This window comes from Anolis sagrei, chromosome 5, assembly GCF_037176765.1.
Source record: "Anolis sagrei isolate rAnoSag1 chromosome 5, rAnoSag1.mat, whole genome shotgun sequence".
NCBI lineage: Eukaryota > Metazoa > Chordata > Lepidosauria > Squamata > Dactyloidae > Anolis > Anolis sagrei.
In genome coordinates this window covers 16,467,261-16,494,827 of record NC_090025.1, presented here as the reverse complement: position 1 = coordinate 16,494,827, position 27,567 = coordinate 16,467,261, and the positions used below count along the sequence as shown (strand labels likewise).

General features: G+C 43.6%; 1 protein-coding gene across 1 annotated transcript in view; it reads right to left on the bottom strand.

Moving 5' to 3' along the window:
- Positions 1-21,948, bottom strand: part of BMP3 (bone morphogenetic protein 3) — a 48,466-nt gene extending 26,518 nt beyond the window's left edge. The window contains exon 1 of the mRNA XM_060779343.2: positions 21,123-21,948. Within this exon, the coding sequence (XP_060635326.2) occupies positions 21,123-21,369 (247 nt within the window). The 5' untranslated portion in view covers positions 21,370-21,948. The remainder of the gene's footprint in view (positions 1-21,122) is intronic.
- Between the last annotated feature and the right edge of the window lie 5,619 nt (positions 21,949-27,567).

Here is a 27,567-nt window from a genome sequence, read left to right as displayed (position 1 = left end):
TCTTTACCTCTGTAGCTTGACAGAAACATAGAAGAGGAAGACTTTAGAAAACAACTCCCACAAAAGGACCGTGTGACGCAATGCATTAAACCCTTGTGTTGCTGAACTGCTGACTTGAAGGTTGGCTGAACTGCTGAACTAAAGGTTGGCAGTTCAAATCTGGAAGATGGGTGAGGTCCCATCTGTCAGCTCCAGCTTCTGCCAACCTAGCAGTTTGAAAACATGCAAATGTGAGTAAATAAATAGGTACCGCTTCAGTGGGAAAAGGCAAAGAGATGCTTCAAGCAATTTTACTGGCCAAACAACCAGGAGATGACAATGCAGGCTCCTCGGTTTGAAAATGGAGAAAAGCACCTCTCCAGAGCCAGAGATGAGCACTACCTCCAGAAGCTGGAAATGAAAGGAGAAGCCTATGCCTTTGCTTGCATTTGTGTGTCTACATTGTATATGATGGTAAAGGCATTGAATGTTTGCCTATGAATGTAAGAAGAAGTGTGCTAGAAGAAGCAAAGACCACCAGCATTGAAGCGATGGTCCTCTGCTATCAACTCTGCTGGACTGGCCACGTTGTCCGGATGCCTGACGACCATCTCCCAAAGCAGTTGCTCTACTCTGAACTTAAGAACGGAAAACGGAATGCTGGTGGACAGGAAAAGAGATTTAAAGATAGCATCAAAGCCAACCTTAAAAACTCTGGCATAGACACTGAGAACTGGGAAGCCCTGGCCCTTGACTGCTCCAGCTGGAGGTCAGCTGTGACCAGCAGTGCTGCAGAATTCAAGGAGGCACGAGTGGAGGGTGAAAGAGAGAAACGTGCCAGGAGGAAGGCGCGTCAAGCCAACCCCGACCGGGACTGCCTTCCACCTGGAAACCAATGCCTTCACTGTGGGAGAAGATGTGGGTCAAGAATAGGGCTCCACAGCCACCTATAAACCCACAAAAATAGTAATCAAGGAAGACCATCTTACTCATCCAACGAGGGATCGCCTAAGTACTAAGTTTGAATGTAAATGCTGTGATCCGCTCTGAGTCCCCTAGGGGAGAAGGGCGTAATATAAATAAAGTGTATTATTATTATTTGAAACACAACAAGATGAGTCCACAGTAGACAAGATCACTCTGCTGGCTGTTATATTGGATCACACGTTGGACATTACCCAAGTGTCTAGGTCTGTGTGACTTATCGGCAAATGATGCGTGCAGATCCCAGTAAGGTAGTCTTCTGCAGCTGGCAGATGGTAATCTTGTCAGCGCCAATTGTGTTCAAGTGCAGGCCAAGGTCTTTAGGCACTGCACCCAGTGTGCCGATCACTACTGGGACCACCTTTACTGGCTTGTGCCAGAGTCTTTGCAGATCAATCTTTAAATCCTCATATCGTGTCAGCTTTTCCAGTTGTTTCTCTTCAATCCTGCTGTCACCTGGGATTGCAACATTGACAATCCATACTTTGTTTTTTATCACGGTCAGGAGTATTGTGCTCTAGAACTCTGTCTGTCTGAATTCGGAAGTCCCAGATGAGTTTGATGTGTTCATTTTCGGGCTTGTGATCCCACCAGTTCTTTGTTGCAGGCAGATGGTACTGTATTTGTGGCACAAATTCCAATGGATCATGTGAGTAACGGTATTATGCCTCTGCTTGTAGTCTGTCTGTGCGATCTTCTTGCAGCAGCTGAGGATGTGATCTATTGTTTCATCTGCGCAGCAGCTGAGGATGTGATCTATTGTTTCTATTGTATTATTATTTAATTATTATTATTATTATTATTATTATTATTATTATTGTGAAATAAAGTGTGTGGAATTGCATTAAATGGTCAGTGTAGGTGTGGCCTCTGACATACTTCAAATGGAAAACTAGAGAGGTATATCTTTCTGACAAAACCTGCATAATAATCTCTCATATCACCTGTTTATGCATTCACACAATTTAAATTCATAGGTCTTCACTGATGTTATGAAACCTATGTGCCTTATGAGATGAGAATGTAAGGCTTGCTATCATTTGGTTGTTTTGAAACAGTATATGCACATAAATAGACAGCCATGATGTATTTTTCCAGATATGTTTTTGAGCTTCTACAACCACTTTCGACATGTTTGTCCTTGCTGAAGGATTAACTCTTGCAATTATTTGGGTGGACAACCATTTTATTACCCAGGGCTTAGTTAGAAATATTTTCAACTCTGAAGTCTGGAGTTAACTTTGAAAAGAAGTGTGCAAAGGTTGTAACTAAAGGCAGGTTTAGAGTTAACACTGAAAAGAGGTGTGCAAAGGTTGTAACCACAGGCAGTTTTAAGTTTCTGTAATTATAGCTACAGTGCTGGATTTTCCAATCCTATTTGTATTTTAGCCGAAATCTTTAATAAAGATAAGTTTAACACAACTAGAGGATTATTTGCTTTTCGTTGTTGGCAATATGGTATCAGAGGCGGCATGGTATACATTGCAGGTGCTGGTGAACAGAAGGAGAGGTTATTACTCATGTCCTGCTTGTGGGCTTTCCAGAGGGATTTGTGGCTACTGTGGGAAACCAGATGCCAGGCTGGATAGATCTTTGGTCTGATTCAGCATAGTTATTCTTATATTATTTTCCCCAGAGGTAATGGAATCACATGAACTCAATCCTGAAGGCAAAAATCCACAAATCTATCTTGTTAAAATGTTGTATATAATTTCCTCAGGTACAATAAAAGCGCTTCTGAACAAATGAGATGATAAAATGTATTGTCGAAGGCTTTCATGGCCGGAATCACTGGGTTGTTGTAGGGTTTTTTGGGCTATATGTCCATGTTCTAGAGGCATTTCTCCTGACGTTTCGCCTGCATCTATGGCAAGCATACTCAGAGGTAGTGAGGTCTGTTGGAACTAGGAAAAGGGGTTTATATATTTGTGGAATGACCAGGGTGAGACAAAGGACTCTTGTCTGCTGGAGCTAGGTGTGAATGTTTCAACTGACCACCCTGATTAGCATTTGATTGCCTGGCAGTGCCTGGGACAGTCTTTTGTTGAGAGGTGATTAGATGTCCTTGTTTGTTTCCTCTCTGTTGTTGTGCTGTTCTAATTTTAGAGTTAGATTAGAGGTCGTCAAGAACAAAAGTAGTTTTTGAATGCCCCATTCAAAAGACACAACCTATTTCACTAAAGATGCATCTGCAATGTCTAATTCAGTTGTTCCCAACCTATGGTCATGGCCACCAGTGGTCCGCAAGAACTAAAACATGGTCCACGGCCTCACCATTAGTACACCGTTGCAACAAGATCAACTGGTCTCACGAAACCCTCTTATAGTGCCGAGGCTTATTAAATATGGTTTTCTGTGGGCGAGCAGATGGCGACCACTGGATGGCATACGTTCTGTTTCAGAAACTAGAGCTGATGTGGTCTATCCAATGAAATTTTCTGAATTGGCATCCCAAATAACCAAACCAAATCTAAAGTTGACCACAAACTGGTTCGTAACTCTTTTGGTACTAATGTTGGAGGTGGTCCCTGGTCAAAGTAGTCCCTGGTCAAAAAAAGATTGGGAACCACTTGTCTAATTAATGCAGTTTGACACCACTTTAACTGCCACAGGTAAATGCTATAGATTCATGGGAGCTGAATTTTTACAAAGTCTTCTCACCAAACTACACATTCAAGGATTCTATAGTTTATACAGCTTTCATCGTGGCAGAAAAGGAACTTATTTGGAAGAGCAATAAACACATGTAACTTCCAACCATCTAAAATGGAACAGTCAGAATTCTGTTGTCTCCATTTATCACTTTATTCGGTGTAACTAACAGAATAGTAGATATGGCTTCATATGTAATATATTACCAATCCATTCACATACTGAATTTTTGAAGTATTCCTTCCAAAAAACCCTTTCCTGTAAATTTTATCATTAATTTATTTTTCCACAAAGAAACTCAGTGACAATGAAATCAATGGGAATTATGGTGTTATTTTTAGTTATATATAGATGGCACATCCATATTTTTAAACTATTTTTATTGCAATGGTATCCATCGAATACATAGAAATAAACTTATTTTATATACATCCATAAACCATTATGTTCTGTCAGGCACTGGGCCTGTAATAATTGTCTTTTGAAATAGGACATGCACCTTGTGCCCAGCAGGAAGCCAGGGTGCCATGAAAGAGGCCCTCAAGGATTTTCCTGAAGAAATGGTCTTTAGATGGCTTGAAAGGTTAAACAAAGTCCTTTATTATTGAACAAATTAAACAGATATTTCTCAAATCTTCAGTGAGTCAGACAAATGCTTCAAGGCTTTAAATCAACTGGTGGCTTCCTTAATCTTGTCCACAAGGGACAGGCAACTGTCTTTGTTAATTGTTTTTATACTTTGAGAGGAAAACCCTTTTTTAACCTCTCCCTGGCTGTCTGTTATTTAAGTTTTGTTGGTGTGGGATCTACTACTGATTCCAAACTGCGTCTTGGTACCGAGTAAACCTACCAGACAAAACTTGTAGATTCTCCAGCTGGAGTTCTTTGGGTCTGTAAAGCTGTTTTCCCTCTGGAATTTCTTTAAGACTTTAGGGCTGCAAGCTCCCAGCCAGAGCTTTGGGAATTTCCCCCTAGAATGTCTTTAGAAATTAAGCTTTTCTGAAGGTGAAGCTTGTCCACATCCTCTAAGTTAGCTTTCCTCACTAAGACTAACTAAAATGGCCCCCTCTTCCCTTCCCATCTCCCTGGGAGAAGGGGCGGATCCAAACTTAACAATGATAGACAGGTGGCTTGCCCTATGACTGCAAACCAAAGGAAGCCACCAATTTGCAGAATCCCTGAAACTTTGGAATGCATGCAAACACTTAATAGAAAGAAAATAAAGTTGGAGCTCCTGGTACAAACGTACCAGCACACATTACATTATACCCCATTTTCCCTCCCTCCCTCTAACTTTACAAAGCATTTTTTAAGTGCAGCCAGTTCAAGAATCTGCCCATTTTCTCCTTTATCTGATCATTAGCTTTCCCTTCTTCAACCCATTTCACATATATTGACAGTTTCTCTTGAATTTTTTTTTGTATTTTTATAATTCACGGGATATCTTGTTATAGTATTTCCATAATATCTTATTGTACTTGTTCATAAATATATTCATTCCATCTGTCCATTGTCCATTTTTTAAATCTTTCCATCCCAATGCTATTACAGCATGGGCAGCTTTAACCATCGGACGGCACATCCATATTTCACTAAAAATAACACCATAATTCCCACTGATTTTAATGTCTCTGGATAGCCAAAGTATTAAATATTGTCATAAGCTGAAGAAGCAAAAAGTGAAAATTGAGACAGGAACCATTTTTATGTGCAACTTCCAGCTTATAACCAGTACCCTGTGGATAAATTTCAATACAAAAAAATAGAAACATATCTACACATGGAAACAAAATATTCAGCCCCTACTTCATTTTAAGCCAAGTACTCAACCTAGTAGGGGAAAATAAGACCCACTCCCCACCAATATGCTCTAACGTTTCATAGAAAATTTGCTTTTCTGCCATTAATAACCTTACAAATGAGCTGTCACATCCTATGGGACAGGAAAGATAACACCTAACTGGTTAAATATTTTGCATAAATACTTATAAAAGTGTCAAAAAACTTATAGCCACTTCAAATTTATTTCTTTGGCACTTGAGCTGCAAAAGGATCAGGGAGGCGGAGGAAAGGGTGAGCAAACGGTGTGTTTATAGGACTTTTGCCACCCACAGTCAAGTAACAGAGTAAATACAAGCCCAAAGACCGCAGAGATGGGCTTCTATCCAAAGACATTTTAGGTTTAGAACAATAAATACCTTCTAATCAGGTATCCTGAAAGGAGCCAAGATATTTTTTCCCCTGAGCTGTACCTGGGCACAGTTCAATGGGTGGCATTGCATCCTACGAGCCATGAAACAGTATTTTTAGAAGATGGACCAAACTTCAGATCCCGTTTATTGTCTTCCTTTATGAACCAATACCAAAGCCAAGCTGCCTGGTTTGGCTGTAATTGTGGGTTGTGGCTTAACCTAAGTCAGCACTACAATGCTCAGTTTGTGACAAGAAAGGGGAAAGGAAGGAACAAAGGAAGAGGCCATTTTATTAACACTACTGTGAATGAGAACTACAATTCAAGATGGGGTTGGGAAATGAAGAAACGGGGCTATGCAAATAGGGCTAGAATGGATTCTGGGTGGAATATGGCAAAGCAAAATAGAAAGCAAGTTTAGCACCCATTCCAATCTCAAATGTCAATATAGGCACTGGTTTATTTTGCAAAATATATGTAAAGAGGTGTCATCCACTCCTATAGGGATGTGTGTTCTGGTGTACTGTTCAGTTGTGACCAGCAGTGCTGTGGAATTTGAAGAGGCACGAATGGAGGGTGAAAGGGAGAAACATGCCAAGAAACATGCCAAGAAACATCAAGCCTATCATGACCATGATCACCTTCCACCTGGAAACTGATGCCCTCACTGTGGAAAAACATGCAGGTCAAGAATAGGCCTCCACAGTCACCTACGTATCCATCGCCAAGACACTGCACTTGGAAGGCCATCATACTCGAGGGATTGCCAAAGTAAGTAACTGTAGTCTTCAGACAATAGCAAAAGCTTCCTTCCACTTTGACTGTGGGCACATCTGCATTGTAGGATTAATGCAGTTTAATACCACTTTAATTGTGATGGCTCAATGTTATGAAATCCTGGGACTTGGACACCAGCACTCTGTGGCAGAGATGTTTAAAGACTACAACTCTCATGATTGCACAGCAATGAGCCATGGTAGTTAAACTGGTGTCAAACTGCATTAATTCTATAGTGTAGAGTTGCACACTAGGATTGATATGGATTCCATAGAGGGTACCATGTAAATAAGACTTTGTATACTTAGATGCACAGAAATCTTGCTTTGAGACTAAGGGGAAAGGAAGAAGATTGTAGCACAAACTTTCCTGGATGAATCTAATTCATCAAATGCATGGAGTAATATACCTAGGAATAGATCTTTATGAATAGACCGGTAATGTAATGGATTAAACCAGTGGTTCTCAACCTGTGGGTCCCCAGGTGTTTTGGCCTACGACTCCCAGAAATCCCTGCCAGTTTACCAGCTGTTACGATTTCTGGGAGATGAAGGCCAAAATATCTGGAGACCCACAGGTTGAGAACCACCGGGTTAAACCCTTGTGCCAGCAGGACTGCTGACCGAAAGGTCAGTGGTTCGAATCTGGGGAGCAGGATGAGCTCCCATCTGTCAGCGCTAGCTTCTCATGCGGGGACATGAGAGAAGCTTCCCATGGGATGGTAAAACATCCAGGCATCCCCTGGGCAACATCGTTGCAGATGGCCAACTCTCTCACACCAGAAGCAACTTGCCGTTTCTCAAGTCACTCCTGACACAGAAAAAAAGACAAATGAAAAATGTATGGGATGAGATGCAAATTCACTTCTGGGGACAAAGGCAGGAAGAATTGTGTTATCTAAAGACAAAGTGAATAGAAAACCATCCTCCTGCCTTTGTCCACCAAAACCAAACTTTCACCTCCTCACCATACCCACAAGTTTTGCTTTTCTCTTGCTATTCTCATATAAAGTCTGCTCTTAAATATCTGTTTCTAGGCACTTCACTTCTTGCGATGAAATACACTTAACCTATGAAGCTTATGCTTCCAACATCTTTCAGTTGGTCCCAAATGTGCTGCAACTTTGTATACTAACTGCAATAGCTATGTTTTTGAACTGTATATCTACAGTCACTATTACTATTTTGCTATTTTAAAGCATAACTTTTTGGACAGATTGCAACCTCCAAGGACTCTGTCATTTAAATATGCATCGATCCTAACCATATCTGCACAAACATCTCAGAAACTTTACAATAATGTCATATTTCATTGGAACATAAATTGATAACATAAATTGGTAAGACAGACCAGCCTTAGGTATTTACTTCCCAATGCAGTAACCTTTAATGCTATGATACATCAACCACATTAGAGTGTATTTTTATTATCTTATTAATTTAGCCAATCCAAACTCTTCCGGGAGTCAAATAATGAGAGTTTGAGCCATAAAGAATTTAGGAAAAGGTGAAATGCACTTATATTCCACTAAATTTAATAGTGGGGTTTGCTTTAATTGGCTTTACGTTATTGTGATGTGTGATGTGATGTGGCGGCAAAAAAAGCCAATGGGATTTTGGCCTGCATCAATAGGAGCATAGTGTCTAGATCTAAGGAAGTAATGCTACCCCTCTATTCTGCTTTGGTTAGACCACACCTGGAATATTGTGTCCAATTCTGGGCACCACAATTCAAGAGAGATATTGACAAGCTGGAATGTGTCCAGAGGAGGGCGACTAAAATGATCAAGGGTCTGGAGAACAAGCCCTATGAGGAGCGGCTTAGGGAACTGGGCATGTTTAGCCTGAAGAAGAGAAGGCTGAGAGGAGATATGATAGCCATGTATAAATATGTGAGAGGAAGCCACAGGGAGGAGGGAGCAAGCTTGTTTTCTGCTTCCTTGGAGACTAGGACGCGGAACAATGGCTTCAAACTACAAGAGAGGAGATTCCATCTGAACATTAGGAAGAACTTCCTGACTGTGAGAGCCGTTCAGCAGTGGAACTCTCTGCCCCGGAGTGTGGTGGAGGCTCCTTCTTTGGAAGCTTTTAAGCAGAGGCTGGATGGCCATTTGTCAGGGGTGATTTGAATGCAATATTCCTGCTTCTTGGCAGGGGGTTGGACTGGATGGCCCATGAGGTCTCTTCCAACTCTTTGATTCTATGATTCTATGATTCTATTAGCTTCATGGAAGCAATCATACCAGTCCATATGCCAGGAAATAAAGCCTGACTACTCACTGGAGGGAACAATAATAGAAGCAAAGAAGAAGTGCTTTTACCACAAAATGAGAAGACAGTAAAGCTTGGAGAAGAGAATAAAACTGTGGAAAATGGAAGGAAAAAGGAAGAGGGGCAGACCAAGGGCAAGATGGATGGATGGTATTACTGAAGTGACTGGCTTGACCTTCAAGGAGCTGGGGGTGGCAATGAGCTAATAGGGATCTCTGGCATGGGCCGATCCAAGAGGTCACAAAGAGCTGGAAGTGACTGAATGAATAAACAACAACAAAATGGGGAGAATGGGAATACAAATATTTAAATTTCTCCTCCAGATCATCCATTGCCCAGAGGCTACTCTGGTTTTCTCACTGCCATTTACATCATATTCCAAAACATATCAATTAACTGGATTCTTTCAACTAACATTACACCTAGCTAGGTTCCTTCATCATTGAAGATAAATGGAGAAAACGTGGAGGCAGTGACAGACTTTGTATTTCTAGATGCAAAGATTACTGCAAACGCAGACTGTAGCCAGGAAATCAGGAGATGCTTACTTCTTGGGAGGAGAGCAATGACCAATCTCAGTAAAATTGCAAAGAGTAGAGACATCACACTGGCAATGAAGGTCCACATAGCTAAAGCAATGGTATTGTAATAACCTATGCCTTCGAGAGCTGGACCATCAGGAAGATAGATGCTCTTGGATTGTGGTGCTGGAGGGAAATTCTGAGAGTGCCTTGGACCGCAAGAAGATCCAACCAGTCCATACTTCAGGAAATAAAGCCTGACTGCTTACTGGAGGGAAGGATATTAAAGGCGAAGATGAAGTACCTTGGCCACATAATGAGAAGGCAGGAAAGCTTAGAGAAGACAATTATGCTGAGGAAAATGGAAGGAAAAAGGAAGAGGGGCCAACCAAAGGCAAGATGGGTGAATGGTATTCTTGAAGTGACTGGCTTGACTCTGAAGGAGCTGGGGGTGGCGACGGCCGACAGGGAGCTCTGGCATGGACTGCTCCATAAGGTCATGAAGAGTCGAAAGCAAATGAACAAATAAACAACAATCTAGTAATATGTTGCAGAGAAAGCAAACGGAATCTCCACATTACAAATATTATTAAAGTGATTTAGAGTCCATGCTTATCCATACCTATGTTGGTTATTTTATCATGCATCAACTGTCACAAAGAAAACAAACAAACACCAACTCTTCCAGCTTTTGAAAACTTTCCTGCTCTGTTATCTTTGCAAGCTTTGTACAAACCAATCGAAGTGCATTGTGGTACTTTAATTTGTAATGATACAGACTGCAGTTTACAATTTTATGCAGAGTTCATAGTAGTAAATGAACTACTTTGGAACAAAAGGTTGCAGATTATAATCAGAATGCAGCCAAATACAGTCCTACATCAAAAATGTGTTAGACTTCAGGGAGTAGTGTAGCCATCTGGAATTGTGGACTCTGCAAAAGTCACTCATGCCTTTGTCTCAGGTTAAATCCTGTTCATTTCAAGAAGGGCTTGCTAGGTTTTAAAATGGAGAGTCTACTGCTTGCTTGAAACTTCCACTTTAGTACATTTCAGTGCTTTATTTGTTGTGCATTTCAGTCATAATGTTAGAGTTAACATTAAGGTAAGGGGGTCTGGAGATCGATTGAGAAGAAATCCAGATGGCTCAAGAAAGCAAGCAGAACATTCCTGGGGGTATATTTGACACTTCTAATACTCAAGAAAAGAAACAAGGAAAGTAAAATGTTGAGAACAGCAATGATTGATGCATGTGCTTGCATGCATCTGCTTGTGCACAAAAATATTACCAGCCACAGAAAGTGGCAAATGGTCCCAGCCATGAATCTACATCAGGCATGGGCAAACTTGGGCCCTCCAGGTGTTTTGGATTTCAACTCCCATAATTCCTAAGAGCCTCAGGTGGCTGAGGGGGGAAAGGAAGGGGCCTGGGACTGTTAGGAATTGTGGGAGTTGAAGTCCAAAACACCTGGAAGGTGCAGGTTTGCCCACGCCTGCTCTAAGTCATCAAATATATAATGTTTTAATGTGAGAAGTAAAGTATTCATGGAATGACCAAAACTGGTCAAAGCTAAGCAGCATCTTTTATTACAGTAGCCTCACACTAGAGCAGTGTCTCTCAACTTGGGGGTCGGGACCCCTGGGGAAGGTCACGAGGGGGTGTCAGAAGGGTCACCAAAGACCATCAGAAAACACAGCATTTTCTGTTAGTCATGTGGCTTCTGTGTGGGAAGTTTGGCCTAATTCTATCATTGGTGTGGTTCAGAATGTTCTTTGATTGTAATTGAACTATAAACCCCAGCAACTACAACTCCCAAATGTCAAGTCAATTTTCCCCAAACTCCACTAGTGTTCACATTTGGGCATATTGAGTATTCGTGCCAAGTTTGGTCCAGATCCATTATTGTTTAAGTCCACAGTGCTCTCTGGATGTAGATGAACGACAACTCCAAAACCCAAGGTCAATGCCCACCAAACCCTTCCAGCATTTTCTGTTGGTCACGGGAGTTCTGAGTGCCAAGTTTAGTTCAATTCCATCATTGGTGGAGCTCAGAATGATCTTTGATTGTAGGTCCCAGCAATTACAACTCCCAAATGACAAAGACAATCCCTCCCCAATCCCAACAGTATTCAGATTTGTGCTAAATTTGATGCAGTGAATGGAAATACATCCTGCATATCAAATATTTACATTATGATTCATAACAGGAGCAAAAAGTAGCAATTACGAAGTAGCAAGAAAAATAATTTTACAGTTGGGGGTCACCACAACATGAGGAACTGTATTAAGGGGTTGCAGCATTAGGAAGGTTGAGAAACATTGCGCTAGAGTTTGGTCAAGGCATAATTCAAATGAAATGATGATAGATCTGCAAGCTTCCGCTGTCAGCCCTACCTTCTGCAAACCTAGCAATTCGAAAACATGCAAATGTGAGTAGATCAATAGGTACCGCTCCGGCAGGAAGGTAACGGCGCTCCATGCAGTCATGCCGGCCACATGACCTTGGAGGTGTCTACAGACAACGCTGGCTCTTCGACTTAGAAATGGAGATGAGCACCACACCCCAGAGTCAGACATGACTGGACTTAATGTCAGGGGACTACCTTTACCTTTACTGCAAGCTTTTGATGATGGATTTGCAAGTTCGTCAAGGTTGGAAAATGGTGGTTCACAACTTACTGACGATTATGACAAAACTTCAGTTCATGTTTAATGCTGATGGATTCCAACATTATAAACCTTCCAAAGGTAATGCCTCACTAAAACACACAAAGTTGTCCTATTGAGGAAAACAGACTAGAATCAGGCTGTAAGAGAGGCATCACCATGATCAGTATAAACTCTGATTTGTACTAACTATGGTGCTTTGTACAAATACAAAACCTCTTGCTTTTTCCCCTTAAGTGAGTTGAATTCCAGAAAGGGATCCTACATTCCTCGAAAAGCAGAGGTAAATTAAAGTTCACAGAGAGGTCAATACAACCATGAATTTATGTTCAGAGTGAGTTTTATTTCAAACCACAGAATCATTTCAATTACCTTCTAGCACTTCAATTTAATATTGGAGCATTTATTTGAAACTGTGGATATCTGAACAAGGACTACAAATGCATAAATACCACGTAATCACAGATGACCATTTAGGTGCTAAGTTCCTTGGGGATCTTGGAGTTAAGCTCTTTGAGTACATATTATTGTAGTCAGACTCTTATCTAAATTTAGTAATAACAGATATGAAGAGGAAATTGCTTTGGATTGAGAAATCTTACGCAGAGAGAAAGATAGCAAGGAAAAAAATAATACTGTTAACAGCTCATCTTTCTCTGTGTATGTAGATGTGAGTTCAAGTCAATTGTTGACTTATGGCAACCCTAAATATCTAAATATGCTCTATAGTAGAAACAAGTACAGCAAAATTACCATTATTCCAAAAAATCTATATTTTGTAAGTTACTAATAACATGCTAAAAAACTTACTTACTTGAATATTCAATAGTACTATACATTGTATTCATATATTCGGTTACGCTTGCAAAGAGATGTACACTTAAAGTTTTTTTTCATGTCAGAAATGACTTGAGAAACTGCAAGTTGCTTCTGGTGTGAGAGAATTAGCCATCTGCAATGACCTAAGGGATGCCTGGATGACTGATGTTTTATCATCCTATGAGAGGCTTCTCTCATGTCCCTGCATGAGAAGCTAGAGCTTGACAGACGGGAGCTTACCCTGCTCCCTGGATTTGAACCACCAACCTGTTAGTTGACCAGTCCTGCCAGCACAAGGGTTTAACCCATTGCACTTGAGATGTAGTGACAAGAATTGATAAACCCTTGTGCCAGCTGAGCCGCTGACCTGAAGGTCAGTGGTTCGAACCCGCAAGATGGGGTGAACTCCCATCTGTCAGCTCCAAATTCTTATGTGGGGACACGAGAGAAGCCTCCCACAGGTTGGTAAAACATCCTGGCATCCCCTGGGCAACATCCTTGCAGACAGCCAGAAGTGCTCTCACACCAGAAGTGACTTGCAGTTTCTCAAGTTGCCCCTGGCATAAAAAAAGTGACAGGAATCACAAAATATACAAGCAAGTGGGCACAATATTACGATCTTGCTGCTAACATTGGAAAGTGGGGGAGAGAACAGGAATAGGGACACTGCCTTTCACACATGCTTATATTTTTCAGGTCTTCAGAAATGAAGGTAAATTTGTTTAAAAAGTGAAAAGGAGATGAGGCAGGGGAGAGATTTTAGATAGACACTTTTCACTCTCGTAACACAGTGTTATCCAATGATACATACTGGAAATAGATTCAGAAGAAACATAAAGAAGTACCACATATAAGGAAACACATAGTTAATATGTATTCACACGCAAGTGTAAGTGGGGTAGTGGCACTGGCTAGTTCCTGTTGAGATATGAAACTCACTAACTGACAATAAGCCCGTCACTTTCCCTTCCCCTTACAAAGCTGTTCTCAGGATAAAGTCAAAAGTCTTGAACTCAGTAGAAAAAAAAAAGAGACGTATAAATGTACAAACAAAAACAATCCGTCCTCCGTATCCACAAATTCTGTGTCCATGAATTCAACCAACCACAACTTGAAAATATTTTTAAAAATCCAAAAAGAAAACTTGCTTTAACAATAACAACAACAACAACAACAACAACAACAACAACAACAACAACTCTATTCTTGTATCCCGCCTCCATCTCCCCAAAAGGACTCAGGGTGACTTACACATGGCACAAATTGCCTAAAAACAGAACATAAAATACAACTGAATAGAACAAATAGGCGTAAAAACAACAGCAACTTAAGCTACTGTAAACATAGGCAGGCTGTAAACAATAGGACAAGGAAATAGGATAAGTGTGGAGCTGTGACCATGGAAAGACGGCGTGAGATAAAGTGAGGGATACATTTTACATAAGGGACACCATTAATTACACTACTGTACACAATGGGACTTGAGTGACCATGGACGTTTGTATACATTGGGAATCTTGGAACAAAAACCCAGTGGATATTAAGGGGCCACGACAAATAAACAGTAGAACCTCTCTGTTCAGGAGCAGTTTATCTTTGACTGCCATTGACTGAAGTCAAAACTATTGGAGATGGCTTTAGCATTTCTGTGAGGTTGGCTACTACTAGTTAGCATGGAAATGTTTGTTATTTACTTAGGTTTGTAGCTTTGTGTTCTTATCCTGAACCAGCTAGATTTCAGGGCAACAGCAAATAGGTATCCTATTGAAATACATGAAGTTTGCTTCCACTTTAAAGCAATTAGGAAGGGGAAGGGAGCAGAAATCCCCGAGGAATCAACAATGAACACACTCTCATTGTGAACCACCCAATGTTTTTGTATCAAGTGAAAATAAAAATTGTTTCAATTATTATCCAGAAATGTGTAGAGTTTAACGTTAGACCTAATTATTTTGCTTTTTTGTTTTGTTTGAGGATTTAATTTCTGTTTGTTTGTGTGTGTTTTGTTGTTGTTTTTTAAGGCACCAAGTAGACGGAGTAGTCAGAGAGAAAAATGTCTGATTTTATATATCTGTATATTTTATTATAAACTAGCAAGAGTGGCGCAATGGGTTAAACCCTTGTGCCGGCAGGACTGCTGACCAACAGGTCTGTGATCTGAATCCAGGGAGAGTGGGTTGAGCTCCCTCTATCAGCTCAATCTTCCCACGCAGGGACATAAGAGAACCCTCCGACAAAGATGGTAAACATCAAACATCAGGACATCCGCTGGGCAACGTCCTTGAAGACAACTAATTCTCTCACAACAGAAGCTACTTGCAGTTTCTCAAGTTGCTCCTGACATGGGAGCGGGGAGAATAAAACTAGCAAGGGTGGCCTTAAATTTGAAAAGACGAAAGCAACCTAACATGATTGAAATGAATCCTAACAGCTGCGCAGAATACAACAAAAATTATGATGCCAGTTTTAAGAGTCTTTGCGATGAAGTCTCACTGAACTTACTTCCACATAAACATGTGAAGAATCAGGGTGCAAAGCTAAGTAAAAAACCAAAAAGATTTTAGTGCATCTGAGTGTAATTAATTTCCTTTGGATTGTGAGTGTAGGACTGGAGGTGTCATTCAAACATCACCCATCCACGTCATTTTTGTCAGTGAGTTTGAGGTGTATTTATATTGTGGGTTTCAGGTATGTGCCCGGGAATAGACTTTCCAAGGTCAGAGCATGTAGCAATTTTTGGAAAAATCTTTCTGCCGTGGTTTGAGACAAGTGCAGGCTGTGGTCTCGGTCCAGCTGTCAAATCATTCACCAAATCCCCACAGAGCTCACTGGAGCAAGAAGCAAGACGGATCCCTGTTTCCTGATGTCTCAATGAACTTTTATCCTTCATTGGATGTTATCATGTATGATTTGGCATTCCCTGACAAAAAAGAGCTTTTAGAAAGGGAGCTCTATGAGTAGCAGGGGAACTACTGGGAAGTCATAATTTCTCTCCAACCCATTTTGACACTGAAAAATAAGACTTGAAGGAGAATCATACAGATGCTGGTGAAGATCCACATTTTAAGACTAAAGCTTATGGTTATCATTTGCTTTCAATACAGAAACATGGTCAGAGTTACTCAGCGGGGTGTGATTTTTTTTAAAGGCACAAAACTAAGCTAGAAGATTTCTCCAAGAGGACAGACAGCTTTGGAAAATCCCCAGAAGGGGAGAGGGAAAGAAGGGGGGGAAGGCGAGGGAAGGAAACCTCAAACTATCTGTGTAAACAAGAAGTGTTTACACATGGCACTCCTCCACCTTTTGCTCTTGGTCATTCTACCTCTGCAGGAACACAGCTTTCTCTCCCCCAAAGCTCACATACGGTAGACTAGTTGCCATTTCTTTTCATACTATCCAGTTTCTTAGGAGACAAGATATAGGATACCCTCTGCTATTTTTTTTTTCTCATGTCAGGCGCGACTTGAGAAACTGGTGTGAGAGAATTGGCCGTCTGCAAGGATGATGTCTAGGGGATGCCCGGATATTTTGATGTTTCACCGTCCTTGTGAGAGGCTTCTCTCATATCCGTGCATGAGGAGCTGGAGCTGACAAAGGGAGCTCATCCGTGCTCTCCCCAGATTCGGACTTCCAACCTGTCAGTTTTCTGTCCTGTTGGCACAAGGGTTAAACCCTTTTCGCCACCAAGGTCTCCTTAGCTAATAAAACACCAGTTTTCATAGAACTGGAAGAGACCACAAGGGCCATTCAGTTTAACCATGCAGGAATATAAAATCAAATCATTCCTGACAGATGGCCATCTTGCCTCAGAAACCTCCAGAGACTTCACCATAAGCCAAGACAGCATATTTTACTATTGAACAGCTCTAACAGCTTCTTCCTAATGTTTATGTGGAATCTCTTTTCCTACAGCTTGACTCCATTGCTCCATGTCCTAGTCTCTAGAGCACCAGGAAAGAAGATCTCCTCCTCTTCAATATGTTTGTCCTTTCAAAAAATTAAACATAGTTCTCATGTCCCATCTCAACTTTATCTTCTCCAAGTTAAACACACCTAACTCCTAAACCTGTTCCTTGATACTACCATACGGAGTTTTTCCCACAGCTTGGAAGGAACACATTTTGACAAAATAATGGGCACACATCCCCAAAACCTTCCTCAGCACAGAAACCTGATTTCCACCTGATGCTGAGCAGTCAAGAACTTAAGACAAGCTAGGATTGTTCTGCGTAAAACAAAAGTCAACTGTGCAATGTTGGCAACCCAGTCCAGAGCCGGTACTGGGTCAGTGTGCAAGCAGGGAAGATGGCGAATATATGTCCTGCAAAGGTAAGTCTTTCACAACCTATGTGTCACCATGTGCATTATCCTTTCCTACGCCAGTCCAAGAGGGACACTAATAGAGATTGGGCATCCTTATCCAAAATGCTTACCATTAGAAGTATTCTGTATTTGGGATGTGCTTTTTTTTGCAGGGAATTTTGGAATACCTGTATTTGCCTACAGATGATGAGATATCTAAGATATTTTCGTGGCTAGGGTTGCGTGGCTCTTGCTTGTTTGTCTCTTAGATCTTCAGACTCTCTCAAGCGGAGAGAAACGGCGGATCTGAGAGACGAACAAGCAGGAGCAACACAGCTGCCTGGAAGGCGAAAGCAGCCATCTGGCAGCAAAAGTTTCGGAGATTTGGAATTCTGGATAAGGAAGCCTCAACCTGTACACACACACACACATGTGGGTCTAAGGCTGTATCTACAATGCAGAGTTATAGGATTTTGACACACCTTTAACTGCTATGCAAATCTGGAATTTGAAGTTTTGTGAAATATTTATCCTTCTCCATCACAGACCTCGGGTGCCACAGCAAACCCCAGGGTTTCAAAAAATTCAGCCTTTGCTTAAAGAGGACTGGTACCTCCCTAAACTACAAATTCCATGATCTTATAGCCTTGAGCTATGGCAGTTAATTTGGTGTTGAACTGTGTTAATTCTACAGTGTAGATGCACCCATAGTCAGAGTAGAACAAAACTTCTGCTACTATCCAAACAGTACACCAGAACACACATCCTGATAGGAGGGGGTGACACCTGTTTACCTATATTTTGCAAAACTGCCTGTATTGACGATTGATATGGGAACGGAGGCTAAACTTGTTTCCTATCCTGAATTGCCATCTTCTAGTAAGGATTGGTTCTGGTCCTATCTGCATGATCTCATTTCTTCATCCCCCAACCCCATCTTGAATTATAATTCACACTAGAATGTTGACAAAATGGCATTAATACTACAGTGTTGCTGCTCTCCTACACTCTCAAGGGAATCCTCCTTGGGATGCATCTATACTGTCATGGCTCAATGCTATGAACTTCTGGGAGTTGCAGTTTTACAATCTTTACCTTTTTTTTATCAGAGTGCCCATGCCTCCCCAAACTACAACTCCTAGGATTCTATAGCCTTGGGCCTTGGTAGTTGAAGTGGTGTTGCACTGCATGAATTCTACAGAGTAGATTTACCACTGGAGAATTTCTTTTGTTGCAAACATGCAATTCCCAAGCAGTGAGACTTGGGGGGCTGTATCTACACTCTAGAATGAATGTAGTTTGGCACCACTTGAACATCCATGGCTCAATGCTGTGGAATCTTGGGAGTTGTAGTTTACTGAGGCACCAGCACTCAGTGGCAGAGAAACTAAAGGCATCAAGCTACAAACCCCAGGATTCCATAGCAGGGAAGTTCAAGTTGTGCTGAGCTCCATTAATTTTACCTATGTTTTTCCAAAACTGCAGGTCGCTTCTGGTGTCAAAGAATTGGCCATCTGCAAGGACGTTGCCCAAGGGACACCTAGATGTTTTACCATCCTGTGAGAGGCTTCCCTCATGTCCCCACATGAGAAGCTGGAGCTGACAGATAGGAGCTCACCATGTTCCCCAGATTCAAACCACCAACCTTTCATTCAGCAGTTCAGCCAGCACAAGGGTTTAACCCAGGCCTGGGCCAACTTGGGGCCTCCCTCCAGGTGTTTTAGACTTCAACTGTCACAATTCCTAGTAGCCAATAGGCTGTTAGGAATTGTGGGAGTTGAAGTCCAAAGCACCTGGAGAGCCAGAGTTTGCCCATGCCTGGTTTAATCCATTGCACCACCAGGGACGCCAATTTTACAATATGCTGGCTTTGAATATCCTTCATTCAAAGTGGACTCTTGAGAGGTTCTCCAGATGGCCATCTGTTGGGGGGGGGGGCTTTGATTGTGTATTCCTGCATGGCAGAATTGGACTGAACGGCCCTTGGGGTCTCTTCGAACTCTAGGAGTCTAGTAATCCCTACTGGCTGTTAGGAATTGTGAGAGTTGAAGTCCAAAACACCTGGAGGGAAGGCCAAAGTTTGCCCACGCCTGATGTAGATGCACATTTGTCAACATGCAACTCCTAGCATTGGGCCAGGGCAGTCAAGATGACATCTATCTCCATCCCTTCTAGAGTGAAGAAGATGTGCGCCTCTGGCCAAAACTGCATCTCCTCTTGTTGAAGGCTTTCACGGTTGGAATAGCCCCAGTGGCGCAATGGGTTAAACCCTTGTGCCGGCAGGACTGCAGACGAACAGGTCAGAGGTTCGAATCTGGGGAGAGTTTGGATGAGCTCCCGTCTGCCAACTCCAGCTCCCCCATGTTGGGACATGACAGAAGCCTCCCACAAGGATAGTAAAACATCCAGGTGTCCCCTGGGCAACATCCTTGCAGATGGCCAATTCTCTAACATTAGAAGAAATTTGCAGTTTCTCAAGTCGCTCCTGACACGGAAAAAAAGGGCCAGAATGACTGGGTTGCTGTGAGTTCTCCAGGCTGTGTGGCCACATTCCAGAAGCATTCTCTAATAACTTTTTGCCCATATCTATGGCAGGCATCCTCAGAGGTTTAGTGGTCTGTTGAAAACTAGACAAGTGAGTGGGTTGCTGTGAGTTTTCCAGGCTGTATGGACATGTTCCAGAAGCATTCCCTCCTGACATTTTGCCCACATCTATGACAGGTATCCTGAGAAGTTGAGAGGTCTATTAGAAACTAGGCAAGTGAGTTGGTTGTTGTGAGTTTTCCAGGTTGTATGGCCATGTTTCAGAAGGACTCCCTCCTGACATTTTGCCCACATCTATGGCAGAAATGCTCAGAGGTTGTGAGGTCTATTGGAAACTAGGTGAGTGGATTGTTGTGAGTTTTCCGGGCTGTATGACCATGTTCCAGAAGCATTGCAGAAGCAATCTCTCCTGACTTTTCACCCCATCTATGACAGGCACTCTCAGAGGTTGTGAGGTCCCACAGCCTCTGAAGATGCCTGCCTGCCATAGATGTGGGCAAAAGTCAGGAGAGAATGCTTCTGGAACATGGCCATACAGCCTGGAAAACTCACAACAACCCAGTGATTCTGGTCATGAAAGCCTTTGACAATACATAGGCAAGTGAGGCTTGACCCCTCAACTTCTGAGGTTGCCTGCCATAGATGTGGCAGGCAACCTCAGGAGAGAATGCTTCTGGAACATGTCCATACAGCCTGGAAAACTCCCAACCCAGTTATTCTGGCCATGAAAGCCTTCAAAAACACATAGGCAAGTGAGGCTTGATCCCTCAACTTCTGAGGTTGCCTGCCATAAATGTGGCAGGTAACCTCAGGAGAGAATGCTTCTGGAACATGTCCATACAGCCTGGAAAACTCACAACCCAGTTATTCTGGCCATGAAAGCCTTCAAAAACACATAGGCAAGTGAGGCTTGATCCCTCAACTTCTGAGGTTGCCTGCCATAGATGTGGCAGGCAACCTCAGGAGATAATGCTTCTGGAACATGTCCATACAGCCTGGAAAACTCACAACCCAGTTATCCCAGCCATGAAAGACTTTAAACGCACATAGGCAAGTGAGGCTTGATCCCTCAACTTCTGAGGTTGCCTGCCTACCATAGATGTGGGCGAAACGTCAGGAGAGAATGCTTCTGGGACATGGCCATTCAGCCCAGAAAACTCACAACAACCCAGTGATTCCGGCCATGAAAGCCTTCGAAAACACATAGGCAAGTGAGGCTTGACCCCCTCAACCTCTGAGGATGCCTGCCATAGATGTGGGCGAAACGTCAGGAGAGAATGCTTCTAGGATATGGCCATGCAGCAGGAAAAACCCATAGCAAGCAACCCTAGGCTTCTCTACATGGGTCCAGGTCAGGGAGAGAGAGCGCTTGGCCAAGGACGAGGGGCACCTGCAGGTATATTTCGCCCTGCTCACCTGTCGCCTGCGCTCGGAAGCTGCGCACCGTGTTGCCTTCTCGGAGGGGCAGCGAAGGCGAGGCCGGGGCGGGCCGGGCTCCGTTGCTGCTGCTGCTGTACCGGTCGTAGAGGCGAAGCATGTGCGCCGAGACCGGGTCCCGTGGGCTCCTTCGTGGGCTCCTTCCATCGCCGTCCCCAGGCGCCCCCACCGAGCTCCATCCCAGGAAGAGACCCAGCAGGAGAAGGGCACGGGGAGTGCCCGCCATGCCGCTCCTTTTCCCACCTTCCCCGGCAGAAAAAGAGATCCACAGTCTCCTCTTTTGCCTCTTCTTCCGCGCGTGGACGACTGGAGCTCAGCACGGGCGGCAACAAGAGACGGAAAGAGGAGCCCAGCCTCTCCAAACCTCTCCAAAACCTCTCCAAAGCCGGCAGGTGGGCGCTTGCGGAAAAAGAGGTCGGGAAAGGGTTTTTTTTCAGTCTTCTGAATGGAGGAAAGGGAAAGAGAGAGATGCGCGCTGCAGGGACAGAAGAGGTTGGTCGGAAATGGGATTCCTCGGAGCAGGAAAGGGGACGGAGAACGATGCGCGCAAGGAGGAAGCCTTGCTTGGTTGGCACCGCGAAGGCAAGGGGAGGCAAAGCGTGGGGCGGCGCTGGGTGGGTCAAGGCGAGTCGGGGTCTCCCCCAGCAGCAAGAGACACGCACGCTCCCCGGGCCGGTCCTTCGCCTCCTCCTTCTGCCTGGAGTGGAGAGGCTGAGCGCCGGGAGGGAGTTTTGTGCGCCCAAGTCCCAGCGCTGGGTCAAACGGCAGCCAATCGCGCCGCCTCCTCCTCCTCCTCTTTTCCTTGGCAGCCGAGCGAAAGAGAGAGAGAGAGAGAGAGAGAGAGAGTCAAGAGAGAGAGGGAGTGTGTGTGTGTGTGTGTGTGTAAACGAGTTGGCGGAATGACACCACCCAAAAGAAACACGCGCGCGCACACACAGGCAGGCCTCTGCCAAGGGCGCATCTACCCCGCCGAATGAAGGCACTCTTCTTGGCACCTCTCTCACTGCCAGGGCGCAAGGCTAATGCAATCCCAGGAGTGGTAGTTTGGTGAAGAAGCACCAGCACTCTTGGGCAGGTAAAGATACAGATTGTCAAACTGCAACTCTCATTATGAATACACTAAGGTGTTCCCGGGTTGTATACTCTCACCCAAGCTATTCAACTTGTGCGGGGGCTTGACGAATGCAAGACTGGAGTGAAAATTGCTGGAAGAAACATTAACAACTTCAACCAGAGAAGTCAGCCATAGCAGAGCACCTGATGAACCAGCCTGGACAAAGCATATTATTTGAGAACACAGAAATGCTGGACCACACCAACAACCACCATGTCAGACTACACAGAGAAGCCATTGAAATCCACAAGCATGTGGACAATTTCAACAGAAAGGAAGAGACCATGAAAATGAACAAAATCTGGCTACCAGTATTAAAAAACTCTAAAATTAGAACAGCAAAACAGCAGAGAGGAAACAACCAGGCACATCTTAACACCTCTCAACAGGGGATTTTCCCAGGCTCAGCCAGGCCTTCAAATGCTAATGAAGGTGGTCAGTTGAAACATTCACACCTAGCTCCAGCAGGGAAGAGCTCTTTGCCCCACCCCAGCCATTCCACAGATATATAAACCCATTGTCCCAATTCCTACAGACTTCATTACCTCTGAGGATGCTTGCTATAGATGCAGGCGAAACGTCAGGAGAAATGCCTCTAGAACATGGCCCTATAGCCCGAAAAACCCCACAAGAACCTAACATCAACAACCTTGGATATGGAGATGACACTGTGCAGGTACAAGTGCACCAGGAGCTCCAATTTTGATTGCAATCCCAAGCTTGGGATTTTGCAGCAGGGTGGCTTCCTGTTATAGTTTGCAATCATAGGGCAAGCCACCTGTCAATTATCGTTAGGTTCCCTGGTCCCGCCCCTTTTTGAGTTTTGGAGGGAATAGGAGCCTTTTTTGAGTCAGTCCACACAGAGAAGCCTTTCGTACAGGACATAAAAGAAGAGCTCCTGTAGAAAAGCTTCGTCTTCTACAGCTTGGCCAGGGTTTTACAGCCCACAGCTTGGCCAAGGATCATACAGCATTACAGCTCCTTTGCTGAGGGACTTCAGCCAGCCATCACTGAAACCTGAACTCCTTTTCCCCTGGAAGTCTACAAAGCTCTGCTTGGTAAGGGTCTCTCACGGAAGCTAGACGCAGTTGGTACCAGGTGCAGGGGCTCCACGCCAACAGAGGCAAGTACAGACTGCCCAGATTAGAAGTTAAGGATTTCCCCATTAGTTAATTACAGTTATGAAGATAGTGCCTGTTCCCAGTGAACAAGATTGCAAGAGCCAATAGACTGTTAAGAAAGCTTGAAAGTACCTGTTTGTTTTCATCAATAAAGAATTTTGTTGGACTTACTTTAAGCCTCTACAGAACTTTGTTTTGGGGAGGTCCAAGGGCCTTTAATCCGAGGCAGCCCTGGCATCCCGTTGGGCACACAGAATTTATGTCCTGTCTACAATGTAATGCACAGGCCCAGCGTGCAACAGCACAGACACCACTTTGATGGCCAAAAGCTAGGAGGAGCTGAGGAGCCTTCTAATCAAGGTGAAAGAAGAAAGCGCAAAAGCCGGGTTGCAGCTAAACATAAAAAAAACCAAGATTATGGCAACAAGAATGATTGACAACGGGGAAATAGAGGGAGAAAATGTGGAGGCCGTGACAGACTTTGTATTTCTAGGCGCAAAGATTACTGCAGACACAGACTGCAGCCAGGAAATCAGGAGACACTTACTTTTTGGGAGGAGAGCAAGGTCCAGTCTTGATAAAATAGTGAAGAGTAGAGACATTACACTGGCAACAAAGATGCACATAGTTAAAGCAATGGTATTCCCCATAGTCACCAACGGATGCATGAGCTGGGCCGTAGGGAAGGCTGAGCGAAGGAAGATAGATGCTTTTGAACTGTGGTGTTGGAGGAAAGTTCTGAGAGCGTCTTGGACTGCGAGAAGATCCAACCAGTCCATACTTCAGGAAATAAAGCCCGACTGCTCATTGGAGGAAAGGATAGTAGAGGCAAAGATGAAGTACTTTGGCCACATCATGAGAAGAAAGAAAAGCTTAGAGAAGACAATGATGCCGGGGGAAATGGGAGGAAAAAGGAAGAGGGGCTGACCAAGGGCAAGATGGATGGATGGTATCCTTGAAATGACTGGATTGACCTTGAAGGAGTTGGGGGTGGTGACGGCCGACAGGGAGCTGTGACATGGACTGGTCCATGAAGTCACAAAGAGTCAGAAATGACTCAACGTGAACAACAACAAGGTGTTCGCAGTGGCTGGGCGAGCCTTTGCACAGTTAAAACTTGTGCACCAGCTACAACCATACCTCTTGAAGTCTGACCCTGCAAGGTTCCATCCTATCCCCCATGCTTTTCAATATTTACATGAAACCACTGGGTGAGGCTATCCGGAATTTTGGAGTTGGGTGCTGTCTGTTGCAGATGACACCCAACTTACTACTCATTTTCACCGAATTCCAAGGAAGACTCCAAGCACCAGCAATCTTGGGCAGAACAGGTAAAGGTACAGATTGTCAAACTGCAACTCTCATTCGTAATACAATAATGTGCCTGCTGTGGCCTGGGGGGCCTTTGCACAGTTAAAACTGGTGCACCAGCTACAACCATACCTCGTGAAGTCTGACTTGGCCAGGGTGGTCCACACCTTGGTTACATTCAGACTGGATTACTACAATGCACTCTACGTGGGGCTGCCTTTGAAGACAGCCTGGAAATTTCAACTGCTATAACGGGTGGCAACCAGGCTTCTAACTGGAGAAAATTATAGGGAGTGCACAACACCCCTACTAAAACAGCTTCACTGGCTGCTGATAAGTTGTTATGACCTATAAAGCCCTGCCTACCTCCGCAATACATCTCCCTCTATGAACCGGCGTGGACTCTTAGATCTAATGGAGAGGCCCTCCTCTCACTCCCACCACCGTCTCAAGCCTGGTTGGTGGGGGCAAGGGAGAGGGCCTTCTTGGTGGTGGACTCCTGCCTCTGGAACACCCTCCCCAGAGAGATAAGACAGGCCTCATCACTCTCCTCTTTTTGCAAGAACCTGAAGACTTGGTGGTTTCATCGGGCCTTTGAAAATGACTAATCTCAAGCTCCAGCCCCCAGGCCCTCAGTTAGGACTCAGCCTTGCACTTCACCCACTCCCCTGGTCCTCTGTCATCTTGCGGGACTTGCTCTGGCCCAGACCTTTTTTTATAGTTCTTTAGCAGGCCTCGGAAATGAGTAGCCCCAGGCCCCACTATGGCCATTAGTTGGGACTGCTCCTTGCACTTTACCGATTCCCTCGACCCTATGTTTTCTCTACACTAGCCTCAGACCAGCCCTCTCAAACTGTCTAGGTCCACTTTGAAATTCTGTCCCTTGGTAGCTTATTTTGCATGACAGAATAGTGTTGGAACTGGTTTTAATGTATATGTTTGTGTTAATAATTTTATGTCTGTTTTAAATGGTTACTCTGTGTGTTTTCTGTGTTATTTTGCCTATGTGGAAACCACCCTTAGTCCCCTAGGGGAGATAGAGTGGTATATAAATAAAGTTTATTATTATTATTATTATTATTATTATTATTATTATTATCATTACAAGGGTTATCCCATATAGATTACTACAACACGCTGTACATGGGGTTTGAAGACTGTTCGGAAGCTCCAACTGGTCCAACGGGTGGCAGTCAGGTGTACAGGGAGAATACAACCCCCTGTTATGCAGACTCCACTGGCTTCCAGTCTGCTACAAAGCACAATTCTTTTCCTTTTTTAAAAATATTTTTATTGTGGAGTTTTCCAAGATATTTACAGTGAAAGAGGGGGAACATGTGCTTTGTAGTGATAGAGATGTAAAAGGTGGAAAAAAGTGAAAATAGGTGGAGAACAGAGAGAGGTAACAGGGAAGAGAAAAAAAAGAAGAAAAAAAGAATACAAAAGAAAAAAGGGGCGATTATGTGGACTTCTCAGTCCTCTCCGGGGAGTATTATTCGGCGAAGCTTCAGTTTCTTCTTCAGCTTTCCTGACTAGGCTGTTCTTGTTGTCTTCTTCATAGATTGGACAGTTCAACGAGCAAGGGTATTTTCCTTGATAGAATAAAATCTTTAAAACCTGACCAATCTGTTTGCTTTTTTTCTGGTGTTTTATTCAGTCTCTGGGACAGGCGATCTATTTGGATTAGATCAAATATTTTTGTTATCCATTCCTCAGTTGCTGGGATTTCTTTTGATTTCCATGTTGTTGTTGTTCATTCATTCAGTCATCTCCGACTCTTCGTGACCTCGTGGACCAGCCCACGCCAGAGCTCCCTGTCGCCCGTCACCACCCCCAGCTCCTTCAAGATCAGTCCAGTCGCTTCAAGGATGCCATCCATTCATCTTGCCCTTGGTCGGCCCCTCTTCCTTTTGCCTTCCACTTTCCCCAGCATAATTGTCTTCTCTAGGCTTTGCTGTCTCCTCATGATGTGGCCAAAGTACTTCAACTTTGTCTCTACTATCCTGCCCTCCAGTGAGCAGCCGGGCTTTATTTCCTGGAGGATGGACTGGTTGATTTCCATACTTTTGCTAATTGTATTCTTGCTGCAGTGCTTAGGAGGAAGAACATTCTCTCTTGATTTTCATTCAGTTTTGTGCTTGATATCCCTAATAGATACATTTCTGGTGTCTGGTTGAATTTTGTCTTTAGTATTTTTGGGATTAATAGATGTATTTCTTTCCAGTATTTCTTTATTTGTTTGCAGCTCCACCATGAGTGAAAGAATGTACCTATTTCTTTTTTTACATTTCCAGCACCTATTTGATAGGGATTTGTTAAATTTGGCTATTTTTTCTGGGGTGAGATACCTCCTGAAGAACATTTTGTACCAGTTTTCCCAAAGTACAATTCAAAGTGCCAGCTTTAGCTTGCAAAGCCCCAAACGGTTCCAGCCCAGCTTACCTGTCTGAACGTATCTCCCCTATGATCCACCTCAGAGATTAAGATCATCCAGGAAGGCCCTGTTCTCGGTCCCACCTCTGGACTTCAACTCCCACCATTCCTAAGCAGCTGAGGGGAAAAAGGAAGGGGCCTGAGGCTGTTAGGAATGGTGGGAGTTGGAGTCCAAAACACCTGGAGGGCCAAAGTTTGCCCAGGCCTGTTCTACGGTGTACGTCACTCTTAGCTTTAGAATGCATTCTTTTACATTCCAGAGTAAAGAAGAAATAGAAGACTATAACTTCAAAAGCAAATCTAGATCATAGGTGGGTTGTTGTTGTTTTTTGGAGAGGTTGTGAAAAATCCCCTTCAGAAAGGACAGGAATGGGCCATTCTCCATGCTTTTAAATAGAATGTTTCAGATGTTGAAATCCTTGTGGCGTCTGTCACAGTAGTCTTG